This window comes from Eupeodes corollae, chromosome 2, assembly GCF_945859685.1.
Source record: "Eupeodes corollae chromosome 2, idEupCoro1.1, whole genome shotgun sequence".
Lineage (NCBI taxonomy): Eukaryota > Metazoa > Arthropoda > Insecta > Diptera > Syrphidae > Eupeodes > Eupeodes corollae.
Window position 1 is genome coordinate 18,360,172 of NC_079148.1, and position 21,754 is coordinate 18,381,925.

The window sequence follows — 21,754 nt, forward strand, 5'->3', positions numbered from 1 at the left end:
ATCGACTCGGACCACTACCTCACATTAAGGTAGAACTTCAGATTTCCAGACCCAAGTCAAAACAGGGAGGTGCTGGGAGAAGGTACAACGTCGAACGAATTACAAGTAACCTCTCTCGAAGTTCTCTGCCGACAACACAATGTATCGAAAACCAGTGGCAACAGTGCCAAGATGCAATCAGAGAAGCCGCCTCTGATGTGCTGGGTTTCAAACAGCCACCAACAAGGAATCCCTGGTTTGATGGGGAATGTCGGCAGGCAAATGCAGAACAGGAAGGCGAGAGCTGCTGATGAGCTCTATGTGCAAAAGAGGCGAGAGGAACACCGACTCCTCAGAAGGAGAAAGAGAGTGGATGAGAAGCGCGCGGTCGAAAATGTTGAGAGGTTTAAAAGCAGGAATGAAGTTCGAAAGTTTTATGAACAGGTGAAATGAAATTCACAGGTACATAAACCTAAGACCGACGGCTGCAAAGACGAAAGTGGAAACATCATAGTAGAACCGCAGTCAATGCTGAGGATATGGAAGGACCACTGCTGCAGACGTCGACGAAGAACTGAATTCCGCTGTCAGGCAGGATGATCCATTCAATATAGACGACGAAAGCCAACAATCCCGTCCTCCCGACTTAAACGAAGTAAAGATTGCCTTGTCTAAGCTGAAGTCTAATAAAGCCGCTGGAGCGGATGGCTTGAATGCCGAGCTCTTTGTTGTTTGCCCGATCCTGTAAAAAGGAGACCCTCTAAACTGCACCAACTATAGAGGAATAAGTCTACTTAACATCAACTATAAAATCTTCTCTGCCGTAATATGTGAACGTCTAAAGCCCATCGTCAATAAGCTGATAGGTCCTTATCAGTGTGGTTTTAAAGCAGGAAAGTCCACAGTTGATCAAATATTCACATTACGGCGGATCCTGGAAAAAACCCAAAAACACCATATCGACACCCACCATCTTTTCATCGATTTCAAAGCCGCATATGATAGCATCTACAGGGAAGAGTTGTATAGAGCCCAGTCTAGTTTTGGCATCCCTGCAAAACTCGTCCGTTTGTGAATGATGACTATGGAGAATTCACGCTGCTCCATAAAGGTTGGAAACAACTTAACAGATGTCAAAAAAGGTTTTAGACAAGGTATCTTTCAAAAGTCTGTCCAATTACTGGCATATGCTGATGGCATTGACATAATCGGAAGAACTCAGCGTGATGTCAATGGGGCTTTTGTGAGTATTGAGGCAGAGGCGGCAAAAATGGGTTCAACGGTTAATGAGGGCAAAACAAAGTACATGCTTTCGTCAAGATATGACATACAACATCGAAGTCTTCGTCACCATTGACAGACGTTACTTTGAGATAGTCAAAGACTTCGTCTACCTAGGGTCCGCTGTAAACGCAGAAAACAACGCCAGCGCTGAGATCAAACGTAGAATAACACTTGCTAACCGCTGTTTCTTTGGGCTAAGAAAGAAATTGAGTGGTAAAGTCCTCTCTCGAGGCACGAGCGAAAAGTTCTTTGTGTGATCTACGGTTCCGTATGCATTGAAGGGGAGTGGAGAAGAAGATGAAACGACGAGCTGTACGGGCTGTACAGCGATGTAGACTTAGCCAGAAGGGTAAACGTCCAACGACTAAGAAGGCTGGGTCACGTAGAGCGCAGGATAGCGCAGTAGAGGAAGACCTCGGATCAGGTGGCGGGCACAAGTGGAAGGTGATCTCACCCAACTTGGAGCGCGAAGCTGGAGACATCTAGCTAGGTACCGAGCTAGATGGATAAGTTTGTTGGGTGAGGCCCTAGTTCACACAGGACTGTACCGCCACCTTAAGTAAGTAAATGTTGTTTTCGACATTCAGTAAATTTTGTATAAAAATACAACAGTCCTTTTTTTATACAAAAATAAAATCTACAAAAAATAGTACGCACATTTGGAAAAAGTTGATGTTCGATTCTCCATATCTCGTAAATAATAGCAGATATTGACTTAAAATTAATTTTATCATCCAATTTGTATTTTTTTATAATAAAAATAATTTTTTTTAAGAAATGCAACTAAAATTGGTATAAATTGGTTTTCACTAAAAATCTAATTTACAAAAAAATTACACACAAAAAAGTTTGAACTTTTTAGAATAATTCAACTGACAACTTTTTTGACAAAAAACACAAAAACCTTCAAACTTTTAAGCGAGACAAATCGACAGACGCGATGGGTAAGATCCCAGAACCTTTTATTGAGTTGATATCATGTCAAAAATTCTTACTAATTTGAGTATATTTTAAAGTTCTGTTAAACAATTTGGTGTTTGTCTGACATAGTTAAAAACACATTATACTCATACAAATTTCAATCCTTTAGTTAAATTAAAATATACACATTTTTGGAAGTAACATAAGGCCTCATAGAAAGTACTCGTGCCCTTAGAGCAACTTGAATGAGTAACACTGAAAGTCGTTAATAGTCGTCCACGCACTACAAATCCATAAATAGCATGTATCACCCTTATTTCAAACCAAAAAATTATTTCTAATTTATCTATTCCCTTGTTATACATAGTTGGAAAACACATAATATTGACATAATATTAAAAGGCTGGCATTATTCATGGGGCTCAAATAATAAAATTTACACCATCCTTATTTACAACCCTTTTACAACCTATTTACATCAACGATTTTTAAAGGCTGGAAGCATATGTAGGGTAGGTCTATAAGTAGTTAACATGATTCTTCCATTATTCCTCGCCAGACGACAGTTAGTCTATTACTGACTAATTCACCTGAGACCTTTAAAATTATACCTTATACGAATATATCTAGACTTAAAAGGTAATATGTCAACAACCGTGCTTCAGACATGAAAGCTATGTTGTCTAAAACAGTAGTTGTAATAATTTTATACCTTTGTGGTTTTCAACTTGGATTTACATATAAATTTGAACTCGATCTGCATCATCACCATCAGAACCATAAAGAGTTATCTAATAAAACTGATTTTATTTGTCGTACGTACTTTGCTAAGAGGGTTACTTCTATAACCATTTCGGCAGAGGTTGAGACTACACAAGCTTGATATATCTTCAATGACTTTTTAGGTCATTTGTTAAAGTCCAATGAACTTCTCAAGGTTCAAATTGACACATTTGGTCACTATGATTCTAGACTTTGGGATTTCATCAATATTATTTATGTGGATTCAGAAAGTTCATTCAGGTAAGATATGTTTCAAGGTCAAAGTCTTCGTTTTAAGTATTGGCTTTTTTTTAGAAGAATAAAACCTGGTGAAAAAACTAAACATCAAGACTTTAGTGAGTTTTATTTGGTGATTTATCATCCTGCGGAAAATAAAAATCACTTGAAAGAGCTCGAGGGAATATTTGCCTATTGTTGGAGCTTTTACATAGTCAATGTTAGTGTTCTGATAGAAGACTCAATGGGAGCTGTGAGGATTTTCACTTATTTTCCATTCAACGAGAGAAAATGTTTTTCAACTTCTGTTGTTGAAATAACAAGCTCGGAATTTGAGTTTAAGAAAATTTTTCCACGAAAAATGCTGAACTTACATAAGTGTGAACTTATCGCAGCTTTATGGGTGAATCCGCCTTATATCAACTGGAATAGAACACCTCCAAGTATTGAACATTTTGGTGGCACAGAAGGACGAATGATCAGGGCTCTGGCTAAAAACATGAACTTTACTCTTAAAGTTAGAATTCCACCAAATGATGAGCGACGTGGATTCATTTTTACAAATGGAACTCGTACAGGAGCTATTAAGATGGTAAGGAATAAATTGAAAGCAAATTGTCAAGGTAGCGAAACAATAGTTCACAGGAATCAAAAAGTGGTTTAAAGAATAATTTTTTGAGTAAAAAAGTTTGTTTCAATTCCTTTTTAAGTCGTTCAGTTTTTTTGATTCCTTGCTAAGTAATAAATCAACTTAGGAATGTTCCACCCCTGAAGGTGATTGAAAAAATTGAAACACAAATAGTTTAATAATTTTTCGTACAATATTTCTCATTAGGTACCTCCTATTAAAGTTATTATCAAATTATTAAAGCAGCCACCCGTTATTAAAAGACAAATTAATAACCACTTTTTATCTGTGAATGTTGTTCCTGTCTTACTTCGGGTCTAAGAATGAATTTGCTTTTTTCTTTCTAAAAGTTACAGGACAAGGAAGTTCATTTAAGCCTTGGCTGCTTCAGATGTACCCTTGAGAGATCAACTGCACTTAGTCCTTCATACAGTTACTATCAGACAAATCAAGTCTTCTTCGTAAAAGCTCGAACGGAACTCTGGACAACATTCGAGATTATGACGTATCCGTTTGACTTTTACATTTGGACCATAATGCTAGCAATCATTACCACCGCTATTTTGTTCAGTATTTTCTTGAAAACTTATCAACCCAACATTTTGATGTTTGTGTTTGGTTCGGATTCAGGGAATTTTTTAAATATAATTTCAGCTTGGTTGGGTTGTCCAGTGATTCCTGAACCGAAGCGCAATTTTGCCAGATTCGTTTTGATACTTTGGATATTTACAACTTTGATACTAAGAAATGCTTACCAAGGATTGCTTTATAATTTCTTGAGTTCGGATCTTGCAAAAATTCCACCAGACAAAGCATCGCAATTAGCAAAACAAAACTATCTTGTAATAGTCAGCTATTCCAGCAATGATACCCTCTCACAACTTCCGATCGTTCGAAATGGATATTTACGTCTGAAGGTGGAGAATATTAGCGAGAAGGAAAATTTTCCGATTTTGGAGAATACTAATACCAGAATTGCATCTTCACTGCCACAAGATTTTTTGAGCTATTACGTACGACAGACAAGAAAATATGGAGTTTTTCATGTTTTAAATGAAGTCATATTCACTCATCAAATCTGTGTGTACTTTACAAAACATTCTTTCCTAACAACCCGATTTAATGAGGTTTTGAAAAGCTTGCAAAGTTTTGGCTTGATCAAGTATTGGGCATCTAGAAATCTTGCTGATGACATGATAGAACGTCAATTTGAGGAGCCTAGTGAAGAGATAACTTTGACAATGCATCAACTTGATGGTGTGTTTTTGTTGCTTTTCGTGTGTTTATTTGGCGCAATTGTGGTGTTTATTGTGGAAATTATGTCTCTCAAATATCAATTTCTTAGTCAATGGCTTGTGTAAACATTTAATTTAGAGAATCAAACATTTTTAAAATGAATATTAAACTGATTTTACAATTAAAGAAGATTTAATCAATTTTAAATGTTGTTCTAAATTGAAACAAACAGGTCTAATGCTACGTTTACATGGGAGAAACGCCAAAAAGAAATGGTTATTGACAGTTTTTATTCACTTCATAACTCAGGTAAAAAAGAAGAAAGAAGTACAATTTATTGAAGTAAATAGTTATAATGTTGGGCAGGTCCAAACAACATAACGGACTTCATTTGCATTCTTTGAATGTATACTTTGACCTGGTAATAAGTGTCAGAAATTTTAAAGTTGGAACTTTACTAACCTCTAACTTTAGTCCATCGTATAAAAACTATCAAAAATGATATTGTCTTCAAAATACTCCTCACGATTCGCATTTTAATTGCAAAGAAATATTATTTGTGTCTTCTTCAATTTGATAAGGCACCCTTCTGCAGAAAATATATGTACATATATGTTAATTTTAACAGAGTTATGTATATTAAAACGACTTGATTATAACGATAGTAAATGACAGAATAAATATTTTATTGAAAAATATTTTCTTTATACATAATAGTCAAAACTTGATTACTTAGAGATTTTGATCGTAAGTATAAACTTAACAAGTTTTTCAACACCTCCACTCGAACAAAATTTACCTCAAACGTAAACCCATGTTATTAGAACAGAAATTATGTTTTTCGGTAGAAACTGGCTTAGTAAAATAATCTGCAGCAATTGATTCAGTTCCAATTCCAATGAATGTTAATGTTCATGTTCTTCTTCTCACGAATAAAATGATGTCTAACATCAATGTGTTTGGATCTTGATAAGTACTTGCTTGTCGACGCTAGATGAACAACACTTTTGTTGTCGCAATATATATTCATGGCCGAGTTGTTAAAATTATGGTTCAGTTCAGACTCGAGGCCACGAATCCACATTGCTTCTTGAGTTGAGGCCGAAAGTGCCATATATTCGGCTTCTGTTGTGGATAATGCAACAGTTGGCTGATGTTTTGTCGCCCAAGACACGGCACCTCCCTGTAAGATACATACGTATCCTGTGACAGATCTTCTTTCGTCACATTCGCTTGCCCAATCTGAATCAGAATATATTTGAAATTCAGGATTTCCATTTCTTGAAAATTTCAGTTTGGCCGATTTTGTCCCTTTCAGATATCTAAAGAGTCTCTTGACAGCAGTCCAATGTTCTTTGCCAGGACAGTTGTTGAATTTGATTAATTGAATTTGATTTGTTGACTGTAAAGCTAATATCCGGTCGAGTGCACTGTGCTGCGAATAAAAAGCTTCCAATTGCTTGCTGATAAGGAATCTTAGCCATTTCTTTTTCTTCTTCTGAAGATTTAGGTGACATCTCTTTTAACAGTTTTATGTTGATATCCATAGATGTTGCTACAGGATTTGTCAAGTGAAATCTGAATTCCTAAATAATTCTTCGCGTGTCCCAAAAACTTTATTTTGAACTCTTTCATCAAATTTAGTTTCAGATTTTCATAAAATACTGTTTCGTTAGTGAAGATTAGGATATCATCAACATAGATTGCTAGAAACGTCATGGCCTTATCCTTTCTATGGAAGCATACGCAAGGGTCAACTTGCGAACGCTTCAATTCAAGTTTTTGTAGGACTCGATCCAATTTGGTGTTCCAAACTAAACTTGATGGCTTAAGTCCATAAACAGCCTTGTTCAGTTTCATCACTTGACCTTCTCTTCCCATCAAAAACCCCTTCGGTTTCTCAACATAGATATCTTCAGTTAACTCACCTTGGAAAAAAGCAGTAATAGCTTCCATCTGTTCAATTTGCAAATCATACTTTACTGACAATGCTATTAAATACCGGGTAGAAGAGTATCTCACAACAGGTGAATAGGTTTCTTCATAGTCAATACCTTTCTTCTGTGTAAAACCTTTTACCACCAATCGAGCCTTGTATCGGTTTGGATTATCTTCATCTATCTGCTGACTACCAACATCAAATTGCACGCTCAACGTTGAAACAAGATCGTGAGTTTCTGATGACGACGTTGCCAATGATGGATCTTCTTAGTTATCCCCCTCTTCAAATTCTGGATTTGATGAACATGACTCGTAGTCGTTTTCTATGACAAGATTTTCTTGTTTCTCTATTCGATGTACCCCCACTACAGCTGTATACTTTGGAACTTCATTGGCGTTTTCATTTTTAATTTTGTAGTGAAAGTTATCCTCGTGAAATACAACATCACGGCTGATGAAAACATCATTCTTTTGTAGGCTGTACAGACGGAAACCTTTGGAAGTATTCGAATATCCCACAAAAATGCATTTTTCGGATTTTGAATCCAGCTTTCGTCGTTTTTGTTTGGGAATGTGAGACATCGCTGTGCAACCAAAAATTCGAATAGAACTAACATCCGGTTTGCGATTGCTCCATAACTCTTCTAGAGTTTTTTTTAAGCTTTCTACGCGGTGAACGGTTGACAATATAACTTGCATAGTTAACTGCTTCAGCCCAAAAAAATTTAGGCATTTTAGCATCACACAACATACATAGCTCGAGCCTTCTCTATAAGAGTTCTATTCATCCTTTCTGCCAAACCGTTCTGTTCTGGAGCATAGGGAACGGTTGTTTGATGAACAATCCCAGACTTCTTCAACTCTAGTTGCATAGCTTTGTTTATAAATTCTGTACCATTGTCCGTTCGTAAAATTTTAATTCTGGATTCTTGTTGGTTTTCGACTTCGGCTTTGAATTCACGAAAACAATTAAACACAGCATCTTTCGTCTTCATAAAGTAAACAAATCATCTATGAAAGTAACAAAATATATACTTCCCTTTATAGATTTCGCCTTTAGTACTTTTGATGACCTTGACCCTTCTGATGGAAAACTTGTCCGATGCTGCTTGCCTTCTGCACATGACAAACATGTCGACTGAGAATCTTGATTCAAAGCAATATCCTTAACTAAGCCTCGAGCAAGTAATTTCAAATTTTCCTGTCCCAAGTGACCAAACCTTCGATGCCAAACATTGTCCAGGTTACTTCTTGCAAAATTAGCATTCTTATATGGAGCAGTATCCAACTTGTAAAGACCGTTTTCAGATTTACCATTTGCAATGACTTCATTTGAAGAATTGATGACACAACATCCATCTTTGTCGAAGATGACAACATTGTCATGATCCACAATCTTCTTTATGGATAGTAAGTTGACTTTTAATTCCGGGACATAAAGAGCATCATGAACAACAACATCACGTCTTCCTTTAGGAGTTAAAACAGTCAACGAAATGTCGCCCTTACCAGCAGCATTCATTAACATGTTATTTGCTGTTTTAATGTGACCTTGAAATGGCTTGAGTTGCTTGAAAAAATCAGGATCAGATGTCATGTGATCGGTGGCACCACTATCAAAACACAATTCATGATGTTTGGACTCTGCATGAAACGCTACAAACATTGAGCCACCTTTTTCTGACTTCAAATCTTGTCCTTTAAACTTCGATAGACAATATGAACCGTAGTGTCCGACCCCACCACAGTTAAAGCAACGATATTTTCCTTTCTTGTCATACTTAGGCTTCCATTTCTTGTGTGAATTGGGAAAACTTCCTCTCTTTGACAAAAGAGCACTATTGGATGATTTGGAATCATATTTAACGTCTTGCAGCAATTTCATTTTGATGGAATCTGCTGAAATTACTTTTCCACTGCAACCAATGCTCATGATCATCGGCCTATATTCATCAGGAAGACCTTTCAATAATAAGCTACCAACCCATTCATCATTTACTGCAGATCCTATTTCATTCAACTTCTGTGCGGTCGAAACGATTTGGCTTACGTAATCTTCTATAGTGGAACATTCTACCAGGACCATTGAGCATAGTTTTTGAAGTAAACCTATGCGCCTGTCCAGACCAGAGTCTTGAAAAAGATTTTGCAAAGCAGATCCAACTCAACGCCAGGAACATTCTCGATACATTTCCATGAATCTTCAAGTTCTAGTTGGGTTTTCATGGCAAAACTCCATGTTGACCAATTTTCAGAACCAGTTAGCTTCTCCATTTGATGGATTCCCAAATTCTGTTGTACTGACATTTTTCTCCAGTATATGTATACATTCCTTGAATCTTGCTATTGTCCTGGGCCCATAACCTTTTAACAGAGTTATATTAAAACGACTTGATTATAACGATAGTAAATGACAGAATAAATATTTTATTGAAAAATATATTCTTTATACATAATAGTCAAAACTTGATTACTTATAGATTTTGATCGCAAGTATAAACTTAACAAGTTTTCCAACAGTTAATCATTTCATAGAGTAATAAAGTTCAGCTTTCAGTTGATTGACAAAAAAAAACCGATTGGTATTTTGACATAAGTTGACTTGTATTTATATATAGAGAGATTTTTCTTGACTAATTTTCCAGTCAACTTTCCAATAAAGTTGCCTTAGTTGCGGCTTTGCCGATCTTTCAAGTCCCTTATGTCGCCTGAACCTGCCCGTTGTCTATTTTTAGGACAGATACAATTTATTGTCATAGCTATTAACTGTCAACTTCTATTAAAATATGGCTGCTAACTTTCACTTTTCTATAAAAGATGGCTACCTTGTCACTAACTGTCACATTCTTGTTAAAGAAAGCTTCCTTGTCATTGGCTATTACTATCAATTTCTATTAAAAGATGGCTTCTTTATTGATCACATAAATTTGGCATTTATCGGAATAAAGTGGACAGACTACGTCCACGATGGCAGAACGCACATTAAAATAAAATTCTTTTTGGGCAAATTATCAAACCGATTTCTGCATGATAAAATAAGGTTTCAAATCCCCCTTCTCGGTAAATGATCGCAAACAACGCGGGTTGAACATTGCAGATTGAGGCACATAAGTCACTGATACAAAATTGCAATATATTCAAAATTTGTATAGATCAATTTTACCCATTTACTTACCCATTAAAATACTCTCCAAAAAAAACTATCACCAATTTGAAGGTTTTGAACTAAGCTTTTACTAGCATTTTATTTAAATCCGTTAGTAGTACCCAACCTTTCGCCTTGTCTTGAAAAATCTTTTGAAAAACTTCCGATGACTCTTCATAATTCTAAAAACAATAATCTCCCCCACAAAAACAACTGCTCCAATTGCAATTCCAAAAAAGAACACATCAACTGCTCCGTAGACTTCTAACAGTGTCATTACCTTAAACGGTGCTGATTTATCCTTTTCATGTCTATTTTTCATAACAATAAACGCTCTCTCCCATTTCAGTGTCAAGCCATTGCTATAATACTCCAAGATCAATTTATTAAACGGCGACACTAAAAACGAGTCCTTCCTCAAATACATACTTAGCTGTTGGGTGAAGAGATGTTCTTTGACAACATGAAATTCACTGATTTTTTCCAAATTAATTTTCTTATAGTAACCAAAATACTCATATGGCACAAGAATAGCAACTTTACTATTTGATTCATCCAGAAGCATTGGAAAGTTTTCCACTTCTGTGCCGTTGAGTAATTCCGAAGCGGCCTGTATCAAAGGAAGTTTGTCCAAGACCTTATATACAGCAGGAGTTAGAAGAATTCTATAGTTGTCTTTTAGAACATCATCGATATTATCAGGTGGTGGCAGGGAAATGTCCATTCTTATGAAGTTAAACAATGCTGATTGATATCCAGATCGAAGGACCAACCAAAGAAGCATCCATGTGCAGAGCAGAAAACGAGCGAAATTTGTTCCTGGGATTCTATGTACCCCTCCCCCAATAGCTGTGTAGAACATATTGTACAGTGCAATCCGATTCATCGAACCAAGAATGAAGTCCCTTACGTGGTCTGCTAACCACTTTGCCCCTAAAGCTACTAATGCTCCAGCTCCGAAGTAGATCATTACATAAAGCCACACCGAGAAGGTGAAGGGAAAAAGAAGTTTAGTAATTGGTGGGAGTTTTTCACGTTTCGAACTGAGAATGATGCAGTAATCGCTTAAGTAGTATCCATTTGTGGGATTAAAGTAGTCCTCATAAAATGTGGGCTTATAGTGCAGTGCTCCAATCACAAAATCCATCCCTGCCCAAAATAGCTACAGAATTTTAAAGCAACATCAGAAAAAATCCAAGATATTTATCATATCCTCTTACCTCATCAAACACATCTCCTTTATCGTCTAGAGTCCTTTCAATCTGGGTTTCATTCAAAAAGTAAAAATTAATGGTAAAATTCATCTGGGATGCTATGAATTCAAGCAGTTTCCCTTCGATACCATTATACTCCTGATTTTCTTGTTCATTATGCAGAACTTTCAAATATGGTTCATCCTCCCAAGTGCCACAATTCAAGGGACAACCCTGCAAGTTTCGAATCTTCGACGGAAACAAATCATCATTTTCCCACTCTGAATTCGTGAATCTATTAAAGAGCACTGGTGCGACTATGGCACATGAAGTCTTAGTGAATGGAAAATAAGTGAACATCATCACAGCGCCCGGAATAACTTCCACAACAACATTAGCATTTACGATTCCAATCTCCCAGCACAGATCAAATATTTTAACCATATCGCTGTGATAATGGCCTTCGAAAGTTTTCAGAACAATCACAAGGTGTCCGTCGATATTGAAGTGCATCACATTGATTTCTCGAAAGAGTTTATCCATTGCCGAAAACGAATCCACCGCTATAACAATATAATGACGCTGACTGTCCGTGTACAATTCTTCGAAAACACCAATTCTAACCGAAATAATTTCTCCGATTTTTCGTAGAGTAAAATCCAGAAGGTCATAGAAATACTGAATTCTTTGCAAATTGTTCTCTTTACAATGGACAAAGAAATTGAATCCCGTCGTGTGCTGAACATAAGACTTTTCAACTAAATCTGCTATGGCTTGGGGCAGTGTTGAAATTCCCCCTTGCGAGGATATTTCGGCAACGAAAATCCAAGTTCCGACGCAAACTAAAACTATGGTTTTTGGAGTCATATTGACTGGTGCAGGATATGAGTCCATCTGGACGTTATTTGTTTGTTTTCTCGAAACATTTATATTGCATGTGATGTAATGCACTCATAATTGACTAATGGAAGAAGCAAATGGTATTGAAATTGCTGCACGATAACTAGATCCATTGTAAGAGGCGGGTCTAAAACGGAAAGCGCTAAGTGAAGGTTAATTGCCAGGTTGCTAGTTGAGGGCGTGATTGATGGGAGCTTCATTTAATTTAATTTTTTAAAATTTATTGTTTTTAATTGTATGAAACTTAACATGAGTCCGTTGATGGTGACAAGAATGTATCTTTCAAAATATGAAAGGAATTAAGGTCAGATAATGTTGCTGTTCCCTAAATCGATTCAGATTAACACTTTTCGTAAATGAATTCGATGCCTAGTAAAACATTTGCTCCAATAATGGGAAGAGTACACTTTTTGAAATATGTGGTGTAAAAAGATGGGTTTATCAAAAATATAAACTTTGTAAAGCATTTAGTTGGAACCCTATTTTGCTTAAAGTCAGGTAGTTTCAAAACAAACAATTTCGAAGATAAAAGACATTTTTGAATAAAGTCCTTAGGAAAAAGAAGTTTCAACCGATAAAAGCAGCAAAGTCTAGGTAAAGTAGAAAGATTTGCTTTGATCTTCCCCTTTCCCCCCTTACACTTTTCCTTTATGTATTTACCACCAAATTTTGTATAATTAATACCAACTAAAGGTCAAAATTGTTCACGGTGAACATTTTTCTTTAACGGTTGCGCGTCAAAAATAAATATCCGAATAATTTTAATACATAAGACCCTGATTAGGGATTTGATATTCAAACAAATTCGGATATTCGTATTTTATATCTCCTAATTATTCTTAAAATACGCAAAATGTTCAAACTGGGTATAATTCGGATGTTAGAAACTTTCCATGTGTTGTTAGAAGTCAAATTTCAGAAATAACCGGACTTTGTCTGAGTCTATTCCGGATATTTGTATTTTATGTCTCCTAATTATTCTTACAATACGCAAAATGCTCAAATTGGGTATAATTCGGATGTTAGAAACTTTCGATATGTTGTTAGAAGTCAAATTTCACAAATAACCGGACTTTGTCCGGATCTATTCCGAATATTTGTATTTTATGTCTCCTAATTATTCTTACAATACGCAAAATGCTCAAACTGGGTATAATTCGGATGTTCGAAACTTTCCATGTGTTGTTAGAAGTCAAATTTCACAAATAACCGGCCTTTGTCCAGATCTATTCCGGATATTTGTATTTTATGTCTCCTAATTATTATTACAATACGAAAAATGCTCAAACTGGGTATAATTCGGATGTTAAAAACTTTCCATGTGTTGTTAGAAGTCAAATTTCCCAAATAACCAGACTTTGTCCGGATCTATTCCGGATATTTGTATTTTATGTCTCCTAATTATTCTTACAGTACGCAAAATGCTTAAACTGGGTATAATTCGGATTTTAGAAACTTTCTGGATGCTACCAGATCTCAAATGTCTTAATTAACTATCCGGATATCCTTGATCAACATCTGTTTCGGATCATTACAAATCTCTTAATTCGGATTTTTTTAAGTTAGAAAAAGCGAAAAATTGCTTCGTTCTAAAAAAAATCAAATGAATTCAACTGACACATTCAATTTCAAATATCTAATGCTTATCCGGATTGTACGATTATTTATTTCATTATATACTATACTTATTCTGATACCAAAATTATTTGATTATCAGGATATTTTTGTTACATATTTGGATCTTCATTTTATTTTTGAAATACTTCTTCACATAATATATCTTTGTTATCAGACCTTTTTGACAAACCCATTAGTATTTATAATGAATCAAACTTATTGTTTAAAGTTTCTGTTTCTAGTTAATACTAAATCAAGCTTGGTTGTAGACGTTTTTCTATTTTGACTTAGGTCATTAATAAGGAATCATTTAACATAACGAAATGAAAACTGCAAAGTGCATCCATTAAATAAATATAATAAAAAAAAACATCAAATTATGACATTGCATGACAGTTCAACATTATAATTTTTTTACAAAAACACGCTCTCAAAAGTCATGAGAGCGAGACATTTTTGTATGCTCAAATTGAGTTTAAGTTCTTGTAAGGCAGCATTTAGATTACAGTTCAAAGGATGACAACCTCACGCTTACAATTGCAATCAGAAATTTTTCAAAACCATCCAGTAAATTCAACTCTCCTCATGGCCATCGTTTGGACTATAAATAACGCTTACATTGGCGATTCAAGTGCTTTGGTGTTTTCCTTATGGTCAAGTACAGCAGAAGATGACAGTTATCAGAAGCAGCTGCTTGGTGATATAATGACATCTATCAGTGAATCGAAATTGACATCTGTCATTGAGATTGGTGAAAATGTGAAATGTCAGCAAAATTTACAGGACGGTAGCATGAGTGAATGTCTGGTACACAGAGACATTATTCTGATGATCGATAGTTTTGAGTCTTTCATGTAAGTCACATTTAAGCACATGTTACATCGATTCACATTTTTTGAAATGTTGCATTTGTACTTGACAGGCGATTCAAAAAAGAATTAAAAAAGGAAAATTATCTTGTGAGAGGATATTACACAATAATCTTCACCGGAAACAAGCAACGTTATTTTAATATTATTTCTCGAATATTTAAGGAAATATTCAGAGCTTTTATTGTTAATGTCAATATTTACGTGGAAGTACTTAATCAAACTCTTGTGTACACATATTACCCTTATACACGATTTCACTGTCGAGGGTCAGTTCCTATGTTACTGAACAGGTTTATGGCAGAGGATGGTTTTATATTTCCCAAACGTTTCTTTCCCAAGAAAGTTGACAACTTTTTTGGATGTTCATTGACAGTTGCTTCATGGAGTGGTCCGCCATTTATATTTTTTAAAAGACGCCACAACGAAGATATTAAGATCTATGGAATTGAAGGAGAACTCATTAAAATGCTTTCGAATAAGATGAACTTTAAGATGAATTTCCTACTAACAACTAAAAGAGGAAGGGTATTTCCTAATTTGACAGCAGTTGATGGAGCTGTCAAACTAGTAAGAAAACTTTGCAGAACTCTGTTTATTATATTCCTTAAACTACAAGTTTTTCATTATCGTTAAAAAAATTGCATTAAAATTTGTGGGTTTTGGAATGTAAACAAACAGATCACGAATATTTGACAACTGATTGTCAAATTATTCTTTTTTCCGCAGATTATTGACGGACAAGCGAACATAACCATCAACAGCTTTGTTTATTCTGAGTTCAATTTAAAGGCGATGTTAGCATCGTACACTTACGCCAGTTACGCCATAATCGTGGCAGTTCCCCAAGGTGATTCGTTGAGTTCTATCCAAAGGCTGACGCGGCCATTCAAATACATCATTTGGTCATGTCTCAGTTCCAGCGTGATAGCAGGGATAGTGATAATTTTCGTAATACAGTGTCTGCGAAAAAGGACAGTTCAGGATTTTGTATTTGGGCCGCTGAATTCGACACCCTTCACCAATTTGCTGAATGTCTTTCTAGGTGGTCCGTTAACAGTGCTTCCGCGAAGAAATTTCGCCCGCTATATTCTTCTTGTTTGGTTGATGTATACAATGGTTCTTCGGAATGCCTACAGTGGTGAACTATATATCATGCTTCAAGACTCCTCATCAATAAGGAACCTTCAAACTGCTGAAGAACTGGTCGAAAAGAACTTTACAATCTGGTGTGCTGACAATACAATTGAAGTTATTCGAAAATCAACCAAAACTAAACGTTTGAAAGTTATCCAAGGGCAACCTTTTCGTTACTTGGCTCAGCTTCATGATAATCAGGCAAAATTTGGAGTAGTTATTTTGGAACCTCTTTTGACAATTTACAATAGGATTTTCCATCGAATACCCCGGGTTGAAACATTGCCCACAAAGCTATTAAGTGCTCCGCTGACAATGTACTTTCAAAGGCATTCTTATTTACTAGAAGTCATTGATCGTCAATTGATGGCTTTTGTAGCATCGGGTTTAATGGAAGCCTGGGATAGATTTTATCTTTTTAGATATAAGCAGGATTCGAAGAATAGAGAACCGGCTGTGTTGTCAGTTGAATTGCTAATGGGAATTTTTAGTGCTTATTTGTTATTTTTGGGGTTTGCGTTTTTGGTTTTCTTATTGGAATTGTGGTCAAAACAGTCACCGATATGTAGGAGTGTTATGAATTTTTTCAATATTTGAAAATTTCATGAAATAAATTTGATTTTTCATTAATTTATATTTTTAAATAAAAAATATTTTAAAATAGAAAACGAAGAATTAGCTTTATTTTTTGTATGAACCAACTAATCAACGCCAATAGCCCAAAACTTAAACCAATCGGATTCATAACTGAAGAAGTTCCATCGATTTAAACTAGGGTCTGTTTCCACCGCTCCAGTCTAGAGTAAACTCAGAGAAGAAACGTCATTCTGGGTTACCTAAATTTCTCATTTACTGAACTCGTGGAATCAAATTTGCTTGCAGCGAATATGATGACGAACACTTATTGGGCCGGCAAAATCAACTCCGGTTACCATAAACGCTTTATGTTGCAGTGGTAATACACGATCTACGGGTTAGCTGCCCATAAATTGAGAGATGAGTTTAGGATTCATGCGAAAACACCAAATTCATTTGCTGACGATGGTTCTTGTCAGTTGTAATCCACCAATAGGCAAATAACGATTTCGAACAGCTGCCAAAACCATTTGTGGTCCTGCGTGACAAACTCTATTATGATGAAATTATGTGATGACTGAGGACGTAAAGCGATGAGTCTTCGGTAATAGAATCTGGTGCTTTGCATCAAAGGATATCTCAGCTTTCTTAATTCGTCCACCTACTCTAATCAGGCCTTTTTCATCTATAAATGGGGCCAAAGCTTCTAGTGCACTGCCTTTATTAACTGACTGTTCTTTTTCGAGTAGCGATTGCTGAATAGCTTTAATACTTTCTCTGCATGGACTTTTTCTTCTAATGACAGATGTTTAATAAAATTTCTTTAATTTGGTCTTGATAAGATTTGCCACTGCTTTATGCCAGGAATTCGATTGCGCTTGTGACATTTCTCAATAAAACGCATTGGATACGCAAAGCTCGACGAGTTCCTCGAAAATTACGAGAATAAAGCATAGAGTCAGTAACATCCACTTTAATAAAAGCTGCTAAAACATATTTTGATGGACGTAATTCACAAAAGTGTTCCATTTATAGGGTTCTTCATGTAATCAGCTAAGAAGAATAGTTGAATCAGTCCAGTACTTTAAATCGCTGATTGTGATGTCTCGAAAGACTTCAATTCTTAACCTTTCTATCATGTCTACTAAAAGTCTCGCAGCACATAATTCAAGTCTTGCTATTGTAAGGGTTTTAGTAGTTACGAGCCGGGATTTGGCAACCAAAAGAGGAACCGTGATTTTTCCAGTAGAATTAAGACACCATGTTTATACACAGGCACCATAGAGTTTCTGACTAGCGTCGCAAAACCCTTGTAAATGTAGCAAGTCGTAATTATTGTTACCAAGGACATATCGTGGTAATGAAATATTATTCAATGTTGTTAGATCACCACGAAAGCCATTCCACTTTGTAGCGAGATCATCAGTTAGTGGGGTATCCCAATCAAACTTTCTGCGCCATAAGTCTTGAAAAAATATCTTGGCTAAGGTGACCACGGGACAAATAAATCCAACAGGGTCAAACAGTCTAGCAACCTATGACAACACAACACGTTTCGTAATAATAGATGTCGCTTCAATTTCATTGTAGGTACACCGAAATATATCTGCACCAGGTTAAACCAAGAGTCTTTATAGTATTGTGGCCCCATTCAGGACAAACATTCTCGAGATTCCAAAGGAATGTTTAGTCAGTTTAAATCCACCTCTCTCTAAAATTTCAACGAGCTTACGTCGACCTTCAATGAGTTCTTCAATGTTATTTGCCCCAAGCATCGCATCATCTACATACAAATTTTCTTTCAATAATTTGGCACCCACAGGAAAGTGCTCAGCTTCATCCATTCCTAGTTTATGTAAAGTCTTGATAGCTAAATAAGCTCCAGGATCGGAACCGTAAGTAACTGTGAGCAGTCGAAGAACTTTCAATGATAATTTCTTTTCTTTACGCCATAAAATTAATTGAAAATTAGTATCAGCTTGATTAACAAGAACCTGTCTATACATCTGTTGTATATCAGCAGTTATTACGGACGAGAATAAGCGAAACCTCAAGAGTAATACCATCAAATCATCCAGTAGCTTTGGCCCAGTGTATAATAAATCGTTCAAGGAGACTCCATTTGATGTCTTACATGAGGCTTCCAACACCACTCTTATTTTCGTACTTGAGCTTGACATTTTAAACACCGGGTGTTGGGGCATAAAGAAATGCGTCGTAGAAGCATCGAAATTAGGAACCACTTCTAAGTGACCAAGGCGCTCATATTCATCAATAAATTCTGAATACATTTGTTTCAGAAGAGGATGTTTTTCAAGTTTGCGTTCGAGAGCTTGGAAGCGACGAGTTGCAATGTCCAATGAATCACCAAGTAAGATTGGATTACCACAGAAAGGGAGGCGTACTTTGTATCGTCCAAAGTTGCCTCGACGAGTCGTAAGTTCATAATGGTCCTCAACAGCCTTGTCTTTGGGACTAAGAAACGAGCCAGCTTTATACTTTGTGCAAGACTCAATTTCAAATGCTTGTTCTACTAGCTGCCCCAATGATTCTAGATTGCCGATTGAAGCTCTAGATGAGTAAAGTGCTCTACGAAGAAGAGTTGGGGATATAGCGATAGATCCAACGACAATATATCCAAGCTTCGTATTACAAAGATAAGGGAGATCGAGTCCTAATGGATATTGCTCACCAGTTAATAATTTCCAAAATAAACCTCCGCCTATCAAAAGATCAACGTGCTTAGGCCTGTTAAAGTTCGGATCTGCTAATTTAACGCGATATGGAATTTTTCATTCCGAAATACTGAAGGCAAGTGGGGGGTACGCTCAGAGTCGTTTATTACGGAGCCGAAAGTTAATTTACAGAGTCCTTTCGATGAAAAACCAATGCTTCCAATGCCGCCTATAAGAGTATCACACTTTATTCGCTTAGCATTTATTATTTTGGCAAAACTCTCTGATATGTAATGATCTGTAGCTCCACAATCTAGCAAGGCGTGACAAGAGGTAGCGCAGCTATTTCCATCAAATACATTCACAATAACTGACGCTAATAGAACCTGCTGATCTTAGTGACGTACTACTTGCTAACTCAACAACAGGTTGCGTGCTTTCAAAATGCAATAAAGCGTGGTACTTCCTTGAGCATTTTTCACACCGCCCCTTACAAAACCTATACGAATGCCCTGATTGAGGACATGCAAAACAGGCACTCATCTTTCTTACTTCTTCTGAACGTTCTTTGGGTGTAAGCGCAAGGAATGTAGGGCAATCTTTTAAAACATGCATATTTGATTGACATTTAAAATATTTACTATCATGAAAACTAGCAACCAAAGTAGTATGGCTCTTCTTACCATATTGCGGGCGTTCATCCACAACCTGTGATTTGCCACTTTGTTTCTGGTCTGATCCATACGCTCTTGTGCTGCTGCATATTTCTCAAAGAAACTGGTAAAACTTGTCCACGTTGCGATGTTCTCGTTTTTATGTTCTTCCCACTTGGATTGAGCCTTGATATCAATCTTTCCGAGAATAAGACTAATTATTAAATTCTCCGCCACAACTTCAGCGGACCCCAACGATAGCAGTGACCTATAGAGTGCCTGAACCTTGTCGATGAGGTTTCTATAGGCTTGAGGACCACCGCCCCATACCCCTTGCATGGAAATAATTTCATTTATATGGGACCCAAATATGAGGGCCTCGTGGTCAAAGCGGTCCTTTAAAGCTTGCCATGCCTTTGAAAAGTTAGATGCTGTTACTTCCATGTTACTAATAATGCACTTAGGCCCATCACTCAATGCAGATTTTAAGAATCTGAAACGATCACTATCATTCAAACTCGTATCATTTATTATCATGGATTCGAATTCATTCTTAAAATACATCCAATCGCAATATTTCCCAGAAAATCTGGGAAGTTCTAATTTCGGTAATCTCAGGTCAATATACACTGTAGTAAAAGCAGCCTCCTTCTCACAAGCGTCATCATCTTCCTTCTCATCCATACTCAACTCCAGATTGTGTTCCAACTAAATAACGCCAATAGCCCAAAACTTAAACCAATCGGATTCATTGGACCTTTGTACTTTTGTAATTGCTGATTTACTCTTTCATTCAAAAGACGACCTTATTACTGAAGAAGTTCCATCGATTTAAACTAGAGTCTGTTTCCAACTGCTCCAGTTCAGCCAGAGTACATTCAGAGAAGAAACGTCATTCTGGGTTACCTAAATTTCTCATTGAACTCGTGGAATCAAATTTGACAGTTGGTTTGACAGATGAAAAAATATGGCCGCTATCAACTATCAAAGTCGGAACTGTACTGTAATTCTGAACAAAACTTTTTGCTCTGGCAGTTTTGCGAAGAGCAGATACAATCAAAAATTATATGTCAGTTTATAAAAAGTCCCTGTTCAATGTGAAAAAATATATATGCTCACAGTCACGAAGACAGAAAAATCATGCTGGTAAATGTCATTTGTATTATGAATATTTTATAAGATTTAAAGTGTTCAAAATAAAATCAATTGAATTTTAAAACAATAAACTGAAAACTGACACATGGGAAAACTTTTCCATACTTAGACTAGACATCAAGACCTAACTACTCCTGTATTCAATTATATTAAATACTTGAAATAAATGATAGTGTGTTATAATACCAAATTACAAAACACCTTTATGATACCTAAAAACAAAATAACTGCTTTCAGAACCGTTTTCAGTTCTTACCCTGAAATTAACTTGTTCACGTTCAACTAAACGATTTATTACCGCTTTCAACACTCATGTTTGAAAATCAGTCATAGTCAACATTTAAAAGTTCCTTCAAGTCGTATAAGCTTGTTGTTGTTGAAAAAGCTAGTATTTGAAATAGTGTGTTCGAACACGAAGACACACACAATTATTTCAAACTCCGAAAGCAATTTGGCAGCTGTCAATTAAGTTTTATTAATAATAGAAACACCATGTGTTTATTAGGTCTGTTCATTAACTTTGGATTTTTTTGGAGTGCTCTTGCGTCCTGTCAAGTTCATATAAAAACAAATTAAATTGACAGAACTTGGTAATAAAATTGACAGCAATGGAATTGGTATAAGTCAAAGTTGATTTCATAAGAATATTTTTTCAAAATTTTTAACAAATCACTACTCGACCTTAAGGACCAAAAATTCAATTAAGAAAATGTTCTTGGGCTTTGAAATCTGATTAGAGTATTATTTTTTTTTGTATCCAATTCACTTAAACCAGAGACTCGTGGTAAATTTATTTATGTAAATAGATCGTTCATCATTGTTCTGCTTTGGTTGGTGAGGATTTTT

At 36.0% G+C, this 21,754-nt stretch overlaps 3 protein-coding genes across 3 annotated transcripts; 2 read left to right on the forward strand and 1 right to left on the reverse strand.

The window, feature by feature from the left end:
* Positions 1 to 3,544: 3,544 nt before the first annotated feature.
* On the forward strand, positions 3,545 to 5,172 carry LOC129944773 (uncharacterized). The gene is made up of 2 exons (XM_056054436.1): positions 3,545 to 3,775; positions 4,162 to 5,172. The coding sequence occupies exons 1-2, from the start codon at positions 3,545 to 3,547 to the stop codon at positions 5,170 to 5,172; spliced, it is 1,242 nt and encodes a 413-aa protein (XP_055910411.1).
* Positions 5,173 to 10,224: 5,052 nt separating this feature from the next.
* Positions 10,225 to 12,193, reverse strand: LOC129944774 (uncharacterized). The gene is made up of 2 exons (XM_056054437.1): positions 11,354 to 12,193; positions 10,225 to 11,295 (listed from the first exon to the last, which is right to left on the reverse strand). Exons 1-2 carry the CDS (start codon positions 12,191 to 12,193, stop codon positions 10,246 to 10,248), a joined length of 1,890 nt encoding a protein of 629 aa, XP_055910412.1. The 3' UTR covers positions 10,225 to 10,245.
* A 2,166-nt stretch (positions 12,194 to 14,359) lies between these two features.
* LOC129944775 (uncharacterized) lies at positions 14,360 to 16,446 on the forward strand. The gene is made up of 3 exons (XM_056054438.1): positions 14,360 to 14,697; positions 14,766 to 15,282; positions 15,442 to 16,446. Exons 1-3 carry the CDS (start codon positions 14,360 to 14,362, stop codon positions 16,444 to 16,446), a joined length of 1,860 nt encoding a protein of 619 aa, XP_055910413.1.
* Positions 16,447 to 21,754: the final 5,308 nt, after the last annotated feature.